The sequence below is a fragment of the Dermacentor silvarum genome, chromosome 6 (genome assembly GCF_013339745.2).
Source record: "Dermacentor silvarum isolate Dsil-2018 chromosome 6, BIME_Dsil_1.4, whole genome shotgun sequence".
Classification (NCBI taxonomy): Eukaryota; Metazoa; Arthropoda; class Arachnida; order Ixodida; family Ixodidae; genus Dermacentor; species Dermacentor silvarum.
In genome coordinates, this window is record NC_051159.1 from 49,906,106 (window position 1) to 49,926,706 (window position 20,601).

Genomic DNA, 20,601 nt, shown 5'->3' on the forward strand with positions numbered 1-20,601 from the left:
AATCCACCTTGATGTACGCAGCAGCTTCAAGCGAAGTCGTCCGTGTAGCTAAGCTCAAGCTCTGCTTGACTCTTATCATATGGGCATAAACCGGGGTGGTACTTCAATAGCTAGGTAATGTGTTACATGGGAGGATGACGAAAAGAAGACCACTGTAGCGAAGGAAGGCGATACACTCTAGGGTTGTGCCAGTAGCCCGTCATCTTGGTCATGCTGTGAGTAACCTTGTAAACAACCGTCGCCAACTCATCTGAGTGTTTATTTTCTCACAACAACATGCGACTCGCACAAGCATGACCTCTTTATTGAGTGACCGTTAGCTAACACTAAACAAAACATTACAAATCTCGAGTGAATTCAATGGGTATTTGCAGAAGCCCCAACAATAGGAATTTCTGATGCCTAGCTTATCGGCCAAACGAGATAGGTAATCGAATAAGTGTCGACGTTAAATTTGCTGGTAACTAAATTACAGAAAGTAGGCCCTGAATTTTTCACCATTGACAGCAGCTGTTCTGCACAAAGGTCACCTTCTGTGTAAAGGTTCCAGGACGGTGCTCGTTACACGCACTCATGCACCGTCGGCGCAAGTAAGTTGTTCCTCGGTGAGATCTTTAAGCGGCTGGTCCTTCAGCGCTTGCGGAGTCTCGCAATTGGCATTTAGCCAACTGGGTGGGTATTGCAGCGCAAATTTCAGCTTGCAGTCGCAATGCAGGGGATTTCCTGTTCGGTGAACAGATGAACAGAGAAAATAAATCGAGAATCAGGAAATGGTGTATAAATTAAAAAAGGAGATAAACATGGATCGGAACTACCTGTCTCTAAATAATGCACTGTAACGTGTTTTAAAGGGGCACTAGGAAAAATGTTCAGTTAACCGAGAATGATACATCACGCCTCTCCACTAGATCACCTTAATCGAGGTGTACTATTACTGCTCCAGAAATGACCTGGAAAGCAAACATGAGCAGCAACGGTACTTTAAAACCTCGCACTAAGTCCATGGTGACTTCGTGTAGGTTGAAATCACGATGAAATCATGGATTTTGTCGCGCACGTCAAACGTAGTCTTTCTGAGCAGATAAGGATGTCATCTGGACAGAGGAAGGGAGAGAGAGAGAGAGAAAGAAAGGGAAAGAAAGACATGGTGGTTATCCAGTGTAAATACCAGCTGGCTACCCTGGGCTGGGGAAAGGCGTGTTAAGATACTGTGAAATAGGTTAAGCAGGACTGGAATATATGCTGCAATATTTTGGCGCAGAAGGGGTACCTGTGGCTTTTTATTTTTATTTACAATGCTTCATTGTAAGCCCTGAGGGTACTATAAATAAATAAATAATAAATCGGTGAACTACGAATCGTTCACCCACATAAAGGCGATTATATGGGATTCCGAATTAAGCAAAAAAATTAATATCGCAACACGTGTAGGATTTTCTGGCATAGAAAGACCCAGACGTGTTAAGATACTGTGGAATAGGTTAAGCAGGACTGGAGTATATGCTGCAATATTTTGGCGCAGAAGGGGTACCTGTGGCTTTTTATTTTATCCATTTATATAAAACCGGCTGCTTAAAAAATAGAAATAAGCATTTGAAAGAGTACTGTATCACCTTAAAAGAATTCAGCATTTCTCTGTGTTACCCTTTTAATTATAAAAGAATAATATTTTTGTCGCCGTTTACAACATGGCATGTCTTTTGCTTTTTGATTCGCATAGAACACTTCCATATACACAATTTTGTTTACACTGGAAACATTGCCAGTAGTAGTCTTCTCATGAGCAATAGCCGCAGTATTTGCAGTTCGTTACTTTATTGAATACGCATGTAACTTCAGTAGAAGCAAAATATGTTTTAATGGGTGTGCTGAATATTCTAGGTGAGTTGGATATAATAGGTGTGCTGAAAAAAGACGGGATTTTGTCGCGCACGTCAAACGTAGTCTTTCTGAGCAGATAAGGATGTCATCTGGACAGAGGAAGGGAGAGAGAGAGAGAAAGAAAGGGAAAGAAAGACATGGTGGTTAGCCAGTGTAAATACCAGCTGGCTACCCTGGGCTGGGGAAAGGCGTTAAGGGAATAAAAGGTGATAGAAGAAACAAATAAATAAAAAACAACCACACAAGCACATGCACACCACATTCGCCGTGTCAGTCGGCGCTAGCGTCATTACCAATTTCGAAAGACCTTTCGTTCCCCTTTCCAATAATTACGCGCGCATTCCCCTGTGGCATTTAGTTGGAAAACAACAGGCTTCCTACAAGCTGTTTTCACGCCAAGTTGCAAGTATATTAGGTACATCATATGTTCCACCACAGTGCCCCAATTTTATATTTCGCTCACCGAGGAAACGAACTCTGTTGACCTCGTTGACAGCTAGAGGAGCAAACGTTTCCGGGTGGAACGTGGTGATCTGGTTATGCTCGACCGTCACCGATCGCAGGAGTGGCATGTCAACGCTGAAGTCTTGAGGAAGGGACGTCAGGTTGTTCTTGCTGAAAGAAACGAGAAAAAAAATGGATTTTAGAGCTCAGCTCCCTCTAGCTTGCAACGCATTCATCTTTTACAGAAAACATACATTCGTCATGTGTATAATGCACCATACCGATCCCACACAGCTCAACTTTGTCTCAATGCCAGAGTAATCAGTGTACACAACTTGTATAAACAGAGACTGAGCGTTGAAGTTCAAAACAGAGATAAGAGAAAACCTCAGTAGTCTACAAATTCTTGCAAATTTGGAAAATAAATTACCATGCTACCCAACGAGATATGCAGAAAGCTGGTTAGTTCGTACTGCTCGTCTTAATACCGGACAACAGCGTTTATCTTACACGTTACCCTGTCTTTTGAACGCCTACGAATTTGATGACTTTGATTTATTTTCTTGTTCTTATCGGAATCTCCGCATTATGTAGAGTGCTTAATTTTGCACACTTCCTTTCGCTGTGATTTCATGCTGTTCCGTGGTTTGTATTGTCAATAGAATATGTTTTTGTTCAAGACACCATCATTACCCTGTTTGTTACATTTCACTTACTGTGCCAATTTTCTGTATACTTTTATGCGTTGATATGCTGCTTCTGCCATAATAAACAAATCAGGGGCTGTGGGCTGGTCAAGCTGCATGTAAGCTGCTTTTTTCCCTCCGTCCTCCCATCTAATATGTTTGATGGCAAATACTTATTATTACTAAGTTTTCTGGGTCTTCACAGGATGTAGTTAATCGGAGCAGGAGGAATCAGGTTATCCCAATCAGCAGATAAATGAACCCATGACCAATGAACCCATGACGAAAGCTGTTACGACGCCCGAAAAACCGCTTCAGGAGCGACGTGTTTGGATCACAGGCTTCGCATTCCAAAGCTTATGACAAAATAGAACGAAGTGCTCAAATCTTTCCTTTTGTTTCGCTAAGCGGAAATGCAAGCTTGTCGGTTGCACTTCCTGTGTATTGCAGGACTGATGACGGAAGACATATATGTATGGCTCAAAAATGGTTGCCTTCCCGATCGAAGGCCGTCTGCATGACACCATCGAAGTGATATAGTGGGCGCTCTCCGCTCATTCGGCTCCCCGCTATCCTGCCACCTAAACGCGAGATAAAGATTGCTAGTTACATGCACCGTTTATCCATTGATCGTCGTACAGCACCGGTGGTGTAGCTTCCTGATTGCTTTTAACGTGTAAGATGTTGCGATGTTCCATGCTACGTTTCATGATGCAACAGGAGCGCATTGCACTGACAGGTTCTCTGCCTGGGAGAATGTAGTCAGCATGGTTCCGTAGAGTGTTAGTCGGTGTACCACACTCACACGGATCAGCGGCCTAGCATAGAGATAATATTGTCCGTCACACGTGTCAAGCCCCACAAGAGGCGAAATGATTAGACATGATTTCGTGCTTCCTCGTTCTCTGTAGTGTCTTCCGATCTCGATGGGTGACATTTTTGTCTTCTACAGGTGAGCGTTTACTTAAAGCGATTCTTTTTTCCCTAACTCCCCGTAAGCTTCGCGTCATTGCTACTATACGTATTCGGTCCGTATCTAGCCGGATATGTTGTCATAATATATGTGTGGATACATGATGACCATACAGAGCCAACAGACAATGCTTGAACTGAAAATGTAAGAAATAATGAGGGAAAAAGGGAAAATGAAGGAGGAGGAAAAAATAACATGCCGCCGGTGGGATCTGAACCAACAACTTCCATATTACGCATGCGTTGAACTGTGATTGCACGGTGGCGGCTATCAATCCGGCATGCTTACTAGCTCTAGGTCTAACATAAATACCGAAGATAGCGGTTGGATTGATAACCGTCGCCGTAGCACAATTGGTAGTGCAACGTACGTGTTACGCGGAGGTTGTTGGCTCGGCTCTCACCACTGGCAAGTTATCTTTTCATCCACTTTCATTTCTCATTTTCTTCTGTATTTTCTATATTTCACGTTCATCCAGTGCCAATATCCCGAAAGCTTTCCCTGGCATCATGGGCTGTTCGCTTTAAATGGTCATAATTAACAAAAGTTGAGGCCCTCAGTATCCCTTTGCCTCTCGCGTGTACAGGGTCGACCACATCTAAGGTGAACACCTCATTAGTATTCAAGCCGGTATTCAACTACAGCGTTTATTCTACTTCACGAGTGAAATGTTCGTTATACGATGTGTAATCGTGGTGTCGATAAACACAATAATGATTATTCGAATCATGTACTGAACATCAGCTTCTATGATGTCTTGTATACAAATGAGGTGTTCACCTTAGATGTGGTCGACCCTGTACATGTGTATATGGGGCAGAAACTTGGAGGTTAACAAAGAAGCCCGAGAACAAGTTAAGGACCGCGCATAGAGCGATGGAACGAAACATGTTAGACCTAACGTTAAGAGAGAGGAAGAGAGCGGTGTGGATCAGAGAGCAAACGGGAATAGCCGATATTCTAATTGAGATTAAGAGAATAAAATCGAGCTGGGCAGGCCATGTAATACGTAGGATGGATAACCGGTGGACCATTAGAGTTACAGAATGGGTACCAAGAGAAGGGAAGCGCAGTCGAGGACAGCAGAAAACTGGGTGAGGGATGAAGTTAGGAAATTTGCAGGTGCAAGTTGGAATCAGCTAGTGCAAGACAGGGGAATTTGAGATCGCAGGGAGAGGCCTTCTTCCTGCAGTGGACATAAATATAGGCTGACGATGATTATATATATACGAGAGAAGAAGGGATACTGAGGGGTTCGACTTTTGTTAATCGTGACCATATTGAGCCAATATATATATTGTGTGTGTAAGTACGTGGTTATAAGCGCCAGGATGCAAGCTACCGCAAATGTGTTTATACTAGAACTGTTGCTGACCGAGAGAGTAGTGGCGGTTAGTACAGCTCTGTTCTGGGCAACGAAATAATCAATCACGACATCGAACCTATACATATATGTAGGCTGATAGGTATTTCTGTAGTTACACAAAGCTTGTAGTGGAATAGCACATGACATTCAACAGCTTCTTTGATTTACCTGTTTTTCTTTCCTTTGGCCATTACGTGTGCGCCACTGGCTGGTGCCCACTCTTGGCATCAACTTCAAAATGGGAATGTACCTCTGTGACACAGGAGATATATAGAATACTTAAATGCATTCAGATACTCTTCTTTGTGCATGCGCGTCTTATCCTCGTTTTTCCCTCGACAGGCATATTCTAGGTTGCCTTTATTAATATTCGTCGCATCACTGCCGAGACATCTCACACTGTGTTCCCACCTGATTTCGTGCTTGGATGTTAGCAGAACCTGTGAACGGCATAGTGCAAAAATATAAAAAATTGCGTTGCATTAATACTGTGACATTTGCAGGGCATATGCGTAAATGTTGCATGAGCTTACACGTTGCATTAGCAAAAAACCAAGCAGAATTGTACGCATAATTGTTAATGGCACAATAGTTAACCGACCGCATGAATACAGGTTCGCTTTACATAGCAGTCAACATGGGCGGTGGAGCTAGCTTCTTTTTTTTTATCCAGAGCAGGCGAACGCCAAAGATATATGCTCGATGATCATCTATAGCGCAAGTTATGATATTTCATGCGTGCCTGCCTGAAGAAAACACGGTCATTTATAACAATAACTGCTCTAGTACACTTACATTAGTGCACTACTGAGAACCACTTGCTCAAATGAAGGTACACAGTTCAATATATCCCCACAAAGCCCAAACACCATTCCACATCAAAGACAAAACAGCGTGTTCACATTTATTTCTGGCCATGGAGATGTGTTTATTGGTACAAGGAAAACATATAAATGTTATTGCTTAAACATTAATTAGTACGGTAATTACTTAATTTGTAATTTATTTGCTGTACTATCACAACTGTAAAATTACTCCAGCACATCAAAAACCCTAGTACAGGCTCTAGTTTAGGTCATTAGCACGTAAATTTGAATTTTTAGGCATCAAATTCAGCATATAAAAATGATACGTTGGGCTTTGTGGGGATATATATATATATATATATATATATATATATATATATATATATATATATAAACAGCGGATGGGATGGTCTTTAAATAGTTATGTTTCGGGAAGCGCGTCAATGATACTCAAACCAGTTACCATCATTGTAAGGCTACGAGCACTCTGATTAGTAAAGAAAGGAAGTTTAGACAGCATTCTGGAACCTAATGCAGTATTAAAGTTGGTTTGCGTGAATATTCCAAATTTCAACTAGGAATGGAATATTGCCGGCTATTCGATTCTCACTCGATTAAAAGCTCACTATTCGAAGTCGTCAAATATCTGTTTCTTTTGAATACGTGAGGGTTATAATACTTATTGGTGGCTCGAGAGAAACATAACGATAGATGCAGAGACGATTCGTTATAATGCTGCTGCAGAACAGCTGCGGTTGCGGCGCAGGAACACCTACAGGGCACGAATTCGCAAAAACTTCTTACGCTACAATTTTTCATATGAAAAAATTTTAGCCAATGAGTATGCCAGACATATCATTAGCGAAGACATTAGCGGTCACAGTGGCAAAGCGAACTTACGAAAGAAAAGCTTTGTGAATCTGGCCCCAGTTTCCTAAAAAAAAACAAAAAAAAAAACAAAAACAAAAAAAAACACGGATGTTGCAGATAACTTCTGCTCAATCATTTCCAGTCATGTAGAAAGAATGACTTGTTTTGAGGGATTCCATATACAAATTTGCTCCCATGTAATATTTCTGCCGACTCACTATATGTATCCATACCCTTTAATTCAATGTGCGGTGCATGCTTTAGGATCCTACTTCTATCCTTCAGCAAACTTAACACTAAATGCTTCTAGTAACATTCTGTTCCCGTGTTTCGTTACTGTTATTGCCATGGTGCTCCTGATAAATGAAAGCAATTGGTTATCGTTCATTAATTCCTCAGTTTTCTGCGCCTCTAACTGCGAACTCTGTTACATACGTGTGTCAGTGTATATCAGATTGATATCTAGTTTTTTTACAGAACTTCGCGGAAGCTTGATATTTCACGTTTCGTTAGAAATAAAAAAAATATAGTTCATGTTCGACTGGATATTCGGCGGCCATTTTTGCTGATATATTAGTGCTTGATTCGAAAGTTTCACTAGTGGAACGTACCTAACTGCAGGAAGTTATACAACCACGGAAACAATAATTGCAGCTACCATATAACGAATATTTTGCAATATTTTGGCAGAAGCAGAAAACAATATTGCTATTGAATCCTCCCATTTCCGCTGACTCACTGCTATGGTGCATTGACAGTTCAGTACAGCTACAACCAGAACACTACCTTCTGCTTTGTCACTGACCCTAATGAACACGCGTATCGTGCCACTGATATTACTTTTGTTACTTTATTTACAGCTTTGCATAGGAAATGCACGAATTCTAACTTAGTTCGTGATGAGCGACATCAGAATGGCATTACGCTACAGGCTTTTATGAAAAGAGGCATCATCGTTACGGCAATTTCCCTCAAATGAACGCTTCATATCTGACGTTACACTCAAAGACAAACGTACTGGGACAGAATGCACTGTTCATAGTATGTTGTAAACTACCTGAAGTCGCTGCGATCTGAAGTTTATGTAAATGTTGTACAATATGGCGTGATAGATCACGCGTGACACTTACTAGAGGTCAATCCTCCACAACTTGGGCGCTGGTCTCGGAAGCATTGAACGGTAGAACACTCGCAGATTGCAGTGACGAATGCCGACAATTTCTAGGTTCACCAGATTCGACACCCAGTCCTCGTCAACCGAGGCGATGTCTGAGAAGGCGATGTTGATGACCTTCACACTTTGTGGCAGCTCGTTGAAGCTTCTTGAAAGCACCAGGTTTTTCGCTTCGGAAATTCGGACCGTCTTCAATTGTTCGAGAGACGAAAAAGGGGCCCATGAGTCCGGTATTGTGGTGCCTTCGCTTAAGATGATCTTCCTGAGAGAATTCTGCAGTCCTTCGAAAGGATTCTCTCCTGGCCGGGAGAAACTGTCCAGATGCACATTGTTCAGTTCCAGGACGGAGGCGTTTATCTGTGTGAACGCTCCAGTGGGCAGGTGACTCAAGCTACTGTTCTTGAGAACGAACGTCAAGTATTGGCGAAGCTGAGGACGAATGAGATGCGAAGAGAAGTCATCGGGGCTGTTGAAGTTGAAGCAGCGGTAGTATTCGTAGTCCGACTCGCTTGGGTCATGGCACGACGGCTGGTGTGCAAGAACCCCCGTCGCTGATGCAGCAACGGCGAAGACCAAAACAGCCAACTGGCCCCGTTGCATGATCTTCGTTTTTCTTAAACTAATAGCTTTGCACACTAGCGAACCTCAGCAGAAATCTTTATAAGACTGCCGGTCCCTCGACGACGCGATGGGAGCAAAACTTGAGCTGCAAGACTGGGAAAAAACGGCTGCAGATAAAGGTCGGTCGGGTGTCGCCGCGTGGCGTTCGCTGGAATTGAAGATAACTCAGCGCGCAGTTCCTATTGCAGCCCGAGCTTCTTGCGTTGAAGCTGCGCTCTTGGAAGGCTCTAAAGAATAATAGCCCGCTTGCTGGCAGATACGGGAAGCCTTGAGCGTGTCTCAAGGTCCGCAGTGGCTTGCCAAAATAAGAGCAAAAATTTCACGGAAAAACACACTGAAATCTTAGCACTGTGACGCGCGTATTGCGGCGCCGGCGAGAGAAAACCGAAGATTACTCTCAATGATTAAAGCTATGATTCAGGCTTGTCCGTTGTTCACAGTTAATGAAAAGCAGCGCAGTGTTCAGCCAGCTAACGCAGGAACATGACATGGGAGCGGGGTAATAACAGAAGGAAGGTATAAGCGGTAGAAGAGAAAGGCTGGCGGAAAGTAACTTGCTATACTCGGGACATTTGGTGTAATTAATTGAAATAGCGGACTTGTACTGACCTTGTTTATTCCTCTGCGTGTATAGGCGTACTGACGTGCAGTTCAGCCTGTAATGTTATATGATAAGCGTGAGCTTAAAAGATGACGCACTGCACTTGACATAACGTGTGTGTCTATACCGAATCCTTCTATTCTGCGAAAAGGCATGGACCAAATTGTCGGATGAAAAAAAAATAAAGGTCATTTTACAGCCCTCTTCTATACATTATTACATTGCCAAGCCTGGTAAATCAAAACGTAAGGACGCCAGAGCAAAATAATATGTATAAAGTCTGCGGCAACACTTGACAGGCCTCAGGACCTGACAAACCGGTGCATTTTCGAACAGTTTGTGACCGTAGCTAGCAAAGCCGTAACACAGGAGCCTCTGGCCGTACCCAACGCTATCCTTTTGTTGTTCGCATACAGTTGCACAGGCTGTAAATTCAAATACGATGCTTCATGCCTCGAGGCGGCTGAGATATGTAGCGTTTTAAAGCAAAGCATACTTTACAGAGTGTGGGTGCTTACATGTACGGGGCCTTGTGTGGGATACCCCAGTCTTGGATTACTTGTGAGGCCCGCTGTGGTGAGGGCCAGGTGTGCCCATTGGCTGGTTACGTAAGCTCGTATAGTTTATCTCGCGGCATTATCGACGCCCAGAGCCTCCAATCGAAGGGTGGCAGGGCCTGTGGGGAGTTGGCGATGTAAAACTATTGATATTAGTACCGATACTATTGATAACAGAGTCATTTGAAATAATGGATTGTACCAAGGCTATCGCTGGTATCACAAATAACGTATTTTCAATGGTACACTAGTTATAGTGCATTGTCAATAGTGTAAAATTACGCGACTTAACAAGCGTAATGCTGCAACATAAACTTGGCAACGCTGCATGAACAGTGTTAAAACTGCATAAAATTGCATGAACAGAGTGCTATAAATTGTCATTTATCGCATATTTTGTAATATCAAATAGCCATGAATTGCGGAACTATAAATACCACCGTCAATAGCGAACTATCGTACACTATCGATAGTTTATTTCACACTATCGATAAGTCTTATAGCGGAATATTGTAATGCTATGGATAGTGATGTGGCGAAGTCTGGCCATGGCGCGCCCGGTGCTGGCAAAGGAAGAGCCCGGAGAGGCGCTAGCTGAGCGTTCGAAAGAAAATAAAAATCAGTCTGAAGGGTTAGGAAGGAAGAAGAAGAAGCCGACCAGTGCGGACGTGGAAATTTCGGCTCCCGCTTCTGCACACGTTTTCGGACTGACTTTTGTGATTCCTAGCAGCGAAATGTGCACTATTCGACGCCGTTTCTTCTAAGGAACACGCCGATGTCTGCTGTTTGCCGGTCAGTGTACGCTTTTTCAACTTTCAAGACGTGTTAGTTCGGACTACGCCGCGGCTCGGCTAGCCCTACCGGACTGGGCCTATCGTCGGCGGCGAGGAGCGAGCAGGCCCAGGCCACGCTCGTACGTGTGCGCGGCAGCATGTCCGCTATGAAGACAGTCGTGGAGAGAGAGAGGAAATCTCCGGAGCAGAAGCGAATCGCCCGGGAGGGACGACGGCCATGGTCAGAAACAAGAAGGCCAAACCGGGACCGACCGTTCCGGACCGAGGAAACGAGGAACGAGCAGAGACGAAGGGCGGCCGCCGCACGGCCGGCCCGCAGACTGCGGTGAAGCGCCTCGTCGCCGCATCGAGGCTCCCCCGGCTACCGAGGGATCACATTCGCATCATAGTGAGGCCGAGAGACGGCCTCGACGTGAAAAACGTAAGTCAAATTCGCCTAGCGCAAGCGCTAGCAATGGCGGCCTCGCTCACGCCGAACGAGACCGAGGAAGACATCGTTTGCCCGAACGCAACCCAGAACATTCTCGTCGTGTCCACGCCGACCGAGAAGAACGCGAACGCATACGCCGGAGTTCACCAGCTTCACCTAAGAGAAGGCGCATTCAAAGTGGCCGCATACATTATGCCGCCCGACAACACCTGCAAGGGGGTCATCAGAGGAGTGGACCCCGAAATCAATGAGGCCCAGATTCAGGCCATGATCGTGAACCAAAGAAATCCCAAGGTCTTGGAAGCCAAGTGGATCAAAAACACCCCGACGGTGGTAGTGCTCTTCGACGGCATGAAAATGCCGGACTATGTCATGTGTGACGTTAGCCTAATACGCTGCACGCTATACAGGCGGGAGGAGAACGTCGTGTGTTACGGGTGCGGTGACCTGGGTCACAGAGTCGACGTCTGCCCAAATCCTGACAAGAAGAGGTGCCGCGGCTGCAGAGGCAACGACCCGGCCGAAGACCACCAGTGTTCGCCCAAGTGCGCCCTCTGCGGGGGCCCACACCCGACGGCGGACGGCAAGTGCAAGCAACGATACCAAGTCGCTTACGTCGTGCGGCGCAGGAGGCGCCGACGCAGAAAGGCGAAGAAACCGCAGCTGCAAAGTCAGCCACAACGGCTGGAGAGCAGATCACGCGATTCCAGCGTGGCAAGCGCCCCCAGACGGGGACGTTCGACAACGCCGACATGACGACAGCGCAGCCGATCGAGAGGTCGCTCCCGCTCCAGGGGGCGCTCCCGCTCCCAAGTACGCATTCAAGAGGGGCCGACCTGGGCGGACCGGGTCAAGCTAAAGCCGCAGCCGAAACCACAACCAAAGGTAACGCAGGTAGCATTGCCAAAGCATAACAGGGAAGACCCTAGAATAGCTCAATTTGCGGAAGAAAACGCGCGCCTCAAGGCGGAGATTCAGCAAATGAGGGCGGATTTCGAATCGTTTCGGAAACAAGGTTCCACTCCCCAGCTAGTCGAACAACAGCAGCAGCTGGTGTCGCAAAATACACCGACCCCGCAAGGGGAGCAGTCACTTCGCTCGGTCAAACGCAGGGCCCCTCCTCTGACGGAGGAGGGAAACCTGGCGGAATCCGAGTCCAGTAGCATCCTATTGGGAATTCAGCAGTCGTTTAGCTCTTTGCAGCTAATGGTCCAGCAACTAGCGGAAAGCATGGTAGCGCTCGCGACAAGAGTGACACGTATCGAAGCACACATGGCACCTGCAGGTGCTAAACAAATCCAAGGTGTCAATCATGGCGAACAACTCAACTAGAGAGCTGGTCGTGTGGCAGTGGAATTGCGCTAGCTTCAAAAAGCGCAAGGCTCCGTTGCTGCAGTTCCTTGCCTCACAGGCGGACAAACCACACGTCATAATCTTACAAGAAACTTTGGGTAGCGAGGCGACCCTGCCCGGATACCGGGTCGGCTCGTCGAAATTCGAACAGGGTAAACGCGGAGTGGCGACCCTCGTCGCGAGCAGATGCTCTTTCCAGGAACGAGATTTGAAATTAGGCAACTTGAAAGCGGAGGCAACCGCGATCGAAATCATACCGAATGGTTGGCTAAAAAACAGTGTATTCGTAGTGAACGTCTACAGCTCGCCCTCTGACCACAGACAGTCGTTCGCATCGATAATAACGAAGGCGACCTCAATGGCCAGGGGGGCCCCACTAATAGTGGCTGGAGATTTTAACGCGCCCCACGAAGCCTGGGGTTACGCAAGGCCAATGCCCAAGGGAGAGCGGCTATTGGAGGCAGTCACTAAGTGCTCGCTAGAGCTGGTGACGGACCCCCGCTATCCGACTCGACTAGGCACGTCGGTGGCGCGGGATACGACGCCCGACCTGACCTTCGTCAAAAACGTGCGAGGGGCCGAATGGCGCAACCTGCACGAGAACCTCGGCAGCGACCACTACATTCTGGTGGTGACGATCCCCATCAGGGCGGCACCACCAAGAGAATTTAAGGTGACCGACTGGGACGCCTTCCGAAAAATAAGGAAGGAAGACACAAGCGAATACGCGGACCTAGACAGCCTCTTTCGAAGGCTCAAAGAGGACGTTAGCACCGCGACGAGGGTCGTCCAAACCGAACTGAACGTGGAAAGGATGGACGCGAGATTGGCACACCTATTAGAGGCAAAGAATTCCATCACGGCCAGGTGGAAAACGCAAAGATTTAATCGCAGACTGCGAAAGAAAATAGCTGCACTAAACAGGGAAATCGAAGCGCACTCGATCGAGCTTTCCAAGCAACAGTGGAACAAGGTGTGCGCGTCGGTAGACGGACAAATGAGAGCCGGAGGCAAATGGAACCTCCTAAACAAACTGTTAGACGACAGGCAATCCAAAGGTAATCAGAGATTGGCAATCGATAGGATTTTACACAAGGAAAAGGAGCAGGGCAGAACGGAGAGTGAGCTCCTAAAGGAGCTGGCGGAGACGTATTTGCCACACTGAGCCCGTCGGGCGACGGCGACTATCCACAATACGCTGGCGCATAGGTCGAAGAACTCGACGCGCCCTTCACGGAATCAGAAATTTGGGATGTCTTACAAGGCCTCAACGGACGCTCGGCGACGGGCCCGGACGGGGTCTCGAACAAACTGTTGAGAAACCTAGACGGAAAGTTGGTCGAGAAGCTCACTGAAGAAATCAAGAGAGCGTGGGAAACGGGACGAGTACCTGAGGTCTGGAAAGAGGCCTCGGTCATACTAATACCGAAACCCGGTAAACCACTTGCGCCGGAGAACATGCGGCCGATATCGCTAACCTCGTGCGTGGGCAAGACAGCAGAACATGCCATACATAACCGAGTATCGCGGTACATAGAGAGAGAGGGCCTCTTCCCACACAACATGGTGGGCTTCAGACCGGGCCTCTCCACACAGGACGTAATGCTACTACTCAAGAAGCATATAATCGACGGCATGACCACCAGGGGCATACTGGCCCTCGACCTAACGAAAGCGTTCGACACGGTCAAACACAGATTTCTACTGAAGACGATCTCGGTGATGGGGCTCGGCCGGAAATTCCACTCTTACATAAGCTAAGGCCACGATAAGGCCACGATCAAAATAGGACAGGCCACGTCCGATTGGTACACGCTGGGTGCGAAGGGCACCCCACAAGGGGCGGTGCTCTCCCCACTATTATTCAATCTAGCAATGAAAGGGCTCTCGGACCGGCTGACGAGAGTGACCAATATCAATCACGCCCTGTACGCAGACGACATTACGGTGTGGTGCACGGGAGGATCTGACGCAGATGTCGAGCGGGCTCTCCAAGAGGCACTGGACACAATGGAAGAGTACCTGATGGAAACGGGACTCCGCGTGTCACCCAGCAAATCGGAACTGTTGTTGTACAGGCCCTCGAAACAGGGCATGAGGAATTTGACGCCGATCGATCAAATCCCAATCAAATTACATACGACCGACGGCCAGCCGATCCCCAGAGTGGACACTTTAAGATTCCTGGGGTTGCTAATTGAGGCTAAAGGCGGTAACACGCAAACCGTCACGAAACTCACGTCCAAAACGGAGAACATGCTCCGGCTGATCCTCAGGGTGACCAACCGCAGGGGAGGGCTCAGCGAGAGCAGTCTCATCAGACTTTACCACGCCTTCCTCATGAGTCACGTAAATTACGTAGCCTCGGCGCTAAAATGGACCAAGAGAGACGCGGCCAAGATAGAGACACTGATGCGCCAGAGCATCAAAAGGGTGCTAGGTCTTCCGATTACTACAAGTACAGAGCGGCTCGATCAGTTAGGGGTCCACAACTCGCTAGCAGAAATCATCGAAGCACAGACCAAGGCACAGGTCGTGCGGCTGTCGACCACCAGGGCCGGCAGATGCATCCTAGAAGAAGCAGGCATAAATGCAGAGGCAGGGTGCAACGCACGCTCAGCGCGTCGGTCAGGGGCACTTTCAAGGTTGAACCGCTTCCGAGAAACGTCCACCCGCAATTCAACGAGGGGCGCCGAAAGGCGAGGGCCCGAACACTACTGAAATCGACTGCCAACTGCCCGGGACTGGCGGCATTTGCAGACGCGGCCCAGTATGGGTGCAACGACCGGTACGCGGCCGTCTCGATACGCTGGGATGGGACGATCATTAACGCGGCATCGGTCAAGGGGGTAACGTCCGAAGTGGCCGAACAGGTGGCAATAGCCATGGCAATGAGGGACCCCGAACGTCCTTACGTGTACACAGATTCGCGATCGGCGGCCAGAGCATTCGCCTCGGGCTCCATATCGCGGGAAACGGCGGCTGTCCTCGGCAACGAGAGAGCCGCGGGCCATCACATCGTCAAATGGTTTCCGGCCCACATGGGGGCCGACGTGCACCCCGACTTTCCCAACGCCAACGAGCTGGCGCACGACCGCGCGCGAGGACTCACGCACCGCGGCGATCGTGGCGAGCGAAGTGGCGGGGAGCTAGGGAAGCACCGAGACCCGCTGCTCACCTTGAACGAAATAACAACGCACTATCAGCTGTCGAGGAGGGCCTTCCCGCTCCCCCACGCTAAACTCAATAGACCACAGTCATCGATATTCAGAATGCTTCAGACAGGGTCGTTCCCCTCGAGAGGCAGACTGAGCCTTTATTCACCAGAGGTGAATAAAGCTCCTGTCCCCGAAAGAGTTCGTCGATCGTCGGCCATGGGAGCTCCTTCGACATAGGCAGCATCTCATTAGACCACAGCTCCACATTTGGAGACGCACTTCTCAAGCACCTGTTCCTTCAAGCCTCCCGGTTTCCGTCCTAATGGTGCTAGTAAGTGCATCGGACCTGCTCTGGCGTCCTCGGATGGCAAACTTTTCAAGGTGTCATCTCCAAACCTCGTTGCTTCCCAAGTGACCGTGGCCGAAAGCGACAACGCCAGGGCTCATCCAACTACTTCGCGATCGTTTACAAACCAGTATACCGCGGCCGATGTTTCGGTCCAACATCACGATGTTTTTCGACCCTTCACAAGGATATTAGACACCTCTCGGATCTCGTCGCTGCTGCACTTAACACTATGTCCACCAACTCACGTGCTCGTCATACGTTTCCCTCTCGGTCACGGTCGCCGGCTCTCCGCTCCTCTCATGAGCAATCCACTGACCATCTCCCATTCGTATGCTAGTACCATCGACGTTTTGGCGCTTCGGCACGCCAGTGCATACTACCTTGTTTCTGGACGGGAAAGAATATCCGGGAGCGCTAGCGGCGAGAAGCAACCCCCGCGCAAACACCAGTCGCCTTTTCTTCGTCCCTGACTCTGTCGATGGACTGAAATTTCTCGTTGACATAGGTGTTGAGGTGAGCGTGTTGCCGGCAAGAGCGTAGGACAAACTATACACACACATTATGTAATTGCAAGACGTGAATTGTTCGAGCATTCCCTTTTTTTTCTCGCAAATCACTCATACTCGATCTCGGCGTCCATAGAACTTTCCGGTCTCTATTCCTTGTTTCGTCTTTTGGCCATCCTATACTAGGTGCCTACTTCTCGCCTTTCGGCCTCCTGGTTGACATGGCCAACAAGGGGACCTAAATTCCACTACTGGATCCAACATAGCTGGCAAACCTTCGCCGATTGCTCCATTAGCCTCCACGGTGCAACGTGCGCTACCGGAACCATTTGCCGTCCTCCTTCACGAACACCCGTCTTTACCTGCGTCACCCGACTGGACTAAACCAGTGGTTCACAGTGTTCAACATCAGATAATCAGCAAAGGTCCGCCATTCCATGCATTGCCACGTCGGCTCGCACCAGCGAAGCTACGAATTGCTAGGAACTAGTTTGAGCATATGTTATAAACAGCATTGCGCGCCCCTCCAGCAGTTCCTGGGCCTCTCCCTTTCACATGGTGCCACAAAAGACCGGTGATTGGCGCCCTTTCGGAAATTATCGCACGCTGAACGCTGCTACATTTCCTGATCAGTACCCTCTACTAAGCATCCAGAACTTCACTCTCTGTCTGCCCAGATTTTTCCCCCCAAGATCGACATTGCCAAAGCCTACCATCAAATTCCCATGGCTCGAAAGGATACATCAAAAACAGCGATCACGACGTCGTTCGGCCTCTTTGAGTTTCTGCAGATGTCTTTAGGCCTGTAGAATGCCGCGCAGAGATTTCAGAGTTTCATTGATGAGGTAGTTGGCGGACTGACATTCGTTTTCACCTACGTCCATGATATCCTCGTGGCCAGTACCTCATTAGAGACACACGCTGAGCTCCTAAACTGCAGCTGTGTTCCCGCTAAATTGTGGCCGAGCGTTGTTGCGTTCTCCCTTTGCGGTGTCACTAGCGCGAGCCGTGTTCGCAACTGATCCACATGACAGTGCTGTATTCAGAGGGGTGTCTCCAGCTGTAACATGCGATTCCTCTGCGTCGTTATCACTGTCCTTGGTAGCCATTTTCGCCCTGGTTGAAATTGGCGGATCCAGATGCGCTTTCCGGATGGAAAGAGTGGTTGTGTATTGGCGGACGGAAGCTCTTCCCGGATTGCGTCGGTCTATGCAGATGCTTCGCCTTCTATGGAGTGGGACCCGGATTCCAGCCCCGCACAGCCTTGTGCGGGGCTCGAATCTCAGGAGCAGTTCTGCGGGTGATTTACCACTCTCGAGAGGCGTCGATCTGTAACGAAACAGAAAACGGGATAGCGTTTCCTGTAATGGGCCGCGTTTGCTTTCTTGAGGCCCTCTTTTTAAGTCCGCACAGCCCGCTCTGCTAATCCATTTGACTGTGGGAAAATAGCATACGCCACGTCATTGACGTGACGTGGCGTATGCTATTTTCTTGCAAGAACTTTGCCATTGTCGTGCTCGAGAACTGGGGGCCGTTGTGCGGCACCACACAAGGCGGAATACCAAAACTGGTGAAACTTTCTCTGAGCAGCGGAACTACTGCGTCTGTCGTCGCTGTTTTCAGAGGCGTTGATCCTATCCACTTCGTTTCCGCGTCAACTAGGATGAAGATTAGGTAACCATCAACAGGGCCTGCAAAATCCATATGCAATCGGCACCACCGCTTTCCCGTCTTGGGCCACGGTGAAAGAACTTGCGCCGCAGGTATAGACCAACAGTGCACGCACTGGGGGTAATATTTCACCAATTAACCTTTCAATGTGTTTGTCTAATCCGGGGTACCAGAATAACGTACGAGCGAGCCTCTTCGTCGCCCCGATACCTGGGTGCGTATCGTGCAGCTCATTCAATAAGCAGAGTCGGGCTGTCTCCGGCGCGACCACACGATAACCCCAGTAAATGAGACTATGGCTCACGACCAGCTCCCGTCGGCTGTGAAGTACGGAAGCAGATGCTGCTGCTCCTTAGCAAGATGTGGTGGCCAGTCGCGCTCGATCTATTCCCGGAGTTGTCGAAGTGTGCCGTCCTCCTAAGTCGGAGCAATCATTTGTTGAGATGGAAGGGCACATGCATCTAAACCAAGCGTGTAAAGCACATACTCCATTACAATTCGAATTCCGCGTGCATGAGTCGCTGGCAAAGGCATAAGACTAACAGCATCCGCGTTACCATTCTGAAAGCTTTTGCGATATTCGAGATTGTGTTGGTACGCTGATAGAAGGAGCGCCCAACACTGAATTCGAGCTGCTGCCATCTGCAGAATCGGTTTGTTGGGGTGGAAGAGCCCGGTGAGCGCTTGTGATCCGTCAGTAACGTGAAACGGTTGTCGAGAAGGGAATCGCGAAATATTCAAATTCCAAACAGCGAGGCCAGCGCTTCTTTCTCTATTTGCGAATAATTTCGTTCTGCTGACGTCAGCGTTCTCGAACGAAATGCTATCGGATGGTCCACACCCTCAACGCGGTGCGATAACACTGCGCCTAAGCCGTCTGATGGAGTATCACATTTAGTCATAATTCCATCTGCGGATCGTAGTGAATCAGAAAATTTGCCTTTAACAAGGCACGCTTTCCTTCCTCGAAAGCTCTTTGATGCTCTTGTTTCCAGTTCCAGCGCTCTCCTTTCGCCAGCAAGCGATAGAACGGAGCCCGGGCCGTAGTCAAATTAGGCAAGAACTTAGAGTAAGATGTCATTAGCCCCAAAATGACCTGAGCTCGCTTACCGGCTCTGGTTTTGGTGCAGCTGTTACAGCTTCGAGGTTGTCACTTAGTGGGTGAAGGCCGGTTGCATCAATCTTGTGCCCCAGAAACTGCACTTCTTTTTCTCGGAACCGACATTAGGCCTTGTTCAGCAGGAGGCCACTGTCCCGCAGTCTCTGCAGCACTTGTCGTCGTGTCATGCTGTTTCTCGATGATTATGATGTCGCCCAAATATAGGCGCACTCTTAGTAAGCCCCGCAATAACGACTCAATGCATCGCTGGAACAGTGCGGGAGCAGAAGAGATGTTGAAGGCTAATCGGTTGTACGAGTATAAGCCCTGGCGCATGTTGACAACGGTTATCTTTTTAACATATTCGTCTAGTGGGAGCTGGTTATAAGCATTTCGCAAGTTCAGTGTAGTGAATACTTCTCCTCCGTAGAGCGCAGCAAAAAATGTCATCCACATTTAGCAAAGGGTACTGCTCCAGGCGAGTGGCCGGATTCACGGTGAGATTAAAATCGCCGAACAGTCTGATGTCTGCATTTTTCTTCCCCACTGGTACAACAGGCGCAGCCCACTCGGAAACACTCACCGGCGACAGAACGCCTTGCTGAACGAGGTGGTCAATTTCAGCGGAGGTGGCTTTGCGAAGCGCGAATGGTACCGAAGGAGTCCTCAAAAACCGTGACACCGCACCGTCTTTCTTGTACAGCTTAACGGGCGGACTATTGCAACAAACCCGCCGGTCTTCAAACAAGTGTGAGAACTCACCAAGCAGCTCTTTTATGCCGTGTTCAGACTGCAGCGCATGAACGCCTGGTAGATCCTGTTCTTGCAATAGTGATAAGCCAGTTTCGCGGAAAGCTTGAATTGTGGTTCTATTGCACAGTAGTGGTCCGTCACAGTTGACTACCACGCGCGAACTGTCCACTCGCGTCTTGCCGTGTTCCACACTCATGGCGACTCGGCCGACCACTGGAAGAGGCCCCAAGAAGCAGGACAAGCGAAGTGGCGTTTTTTCTAGCCCAGGCCACCACTTACGGTGCCTCTTCAAGATGTTTTTGGAATAACGCTGACGGACGACCCTATGTCGATCAGCATCCGCAGTGTCCTGCCGCCCCAGACCAAGTTTCGTTCCATTGGTCGCGTCCTCGCCTGGTCAGCATTATTCTGGGTGAATACCGCGAAAAGCATTTCTTCCGTACTGTCTTCACCATCGAACAGTTCATTGAGCGCGTATGATCCCTGTTGGTCGGTGCGCCGGCGCTGGC

At 48.4% G+C, this 20,601-nt stretch overlaps 1 protein-coding gene across 1 annotated transcript; it reads right to left on the bottom strand.

Annotated features, from left to right (window-relative positions):
- Window positions 1–283: 283 nt before the first annotated feature.
- On the bottom strand, window positions 284–8,896 carry LOC119455490 (carboxypeptidase N subunit 2). The gene is made up of 3 exons (XM_037716896.2): window positions 8,157–8,896; window positions 2,345–2,496; window positions 284–723 (listed from the first exon to the last, which is right to left on the bottom strand). Exons 1-3 carry the CDS (start codon window positions 8,798–8,800, stop codon window positions 572–574), a joined length of 948 nt encoding a protein of 315 aa, XP_037572824.1. The 5' UTR covers window positions 8,801–8,896; the 3' UTR covers window positions 284–571.
- Window positions 8,897–20,601: the final 11,705 nt, after the last annotated feature.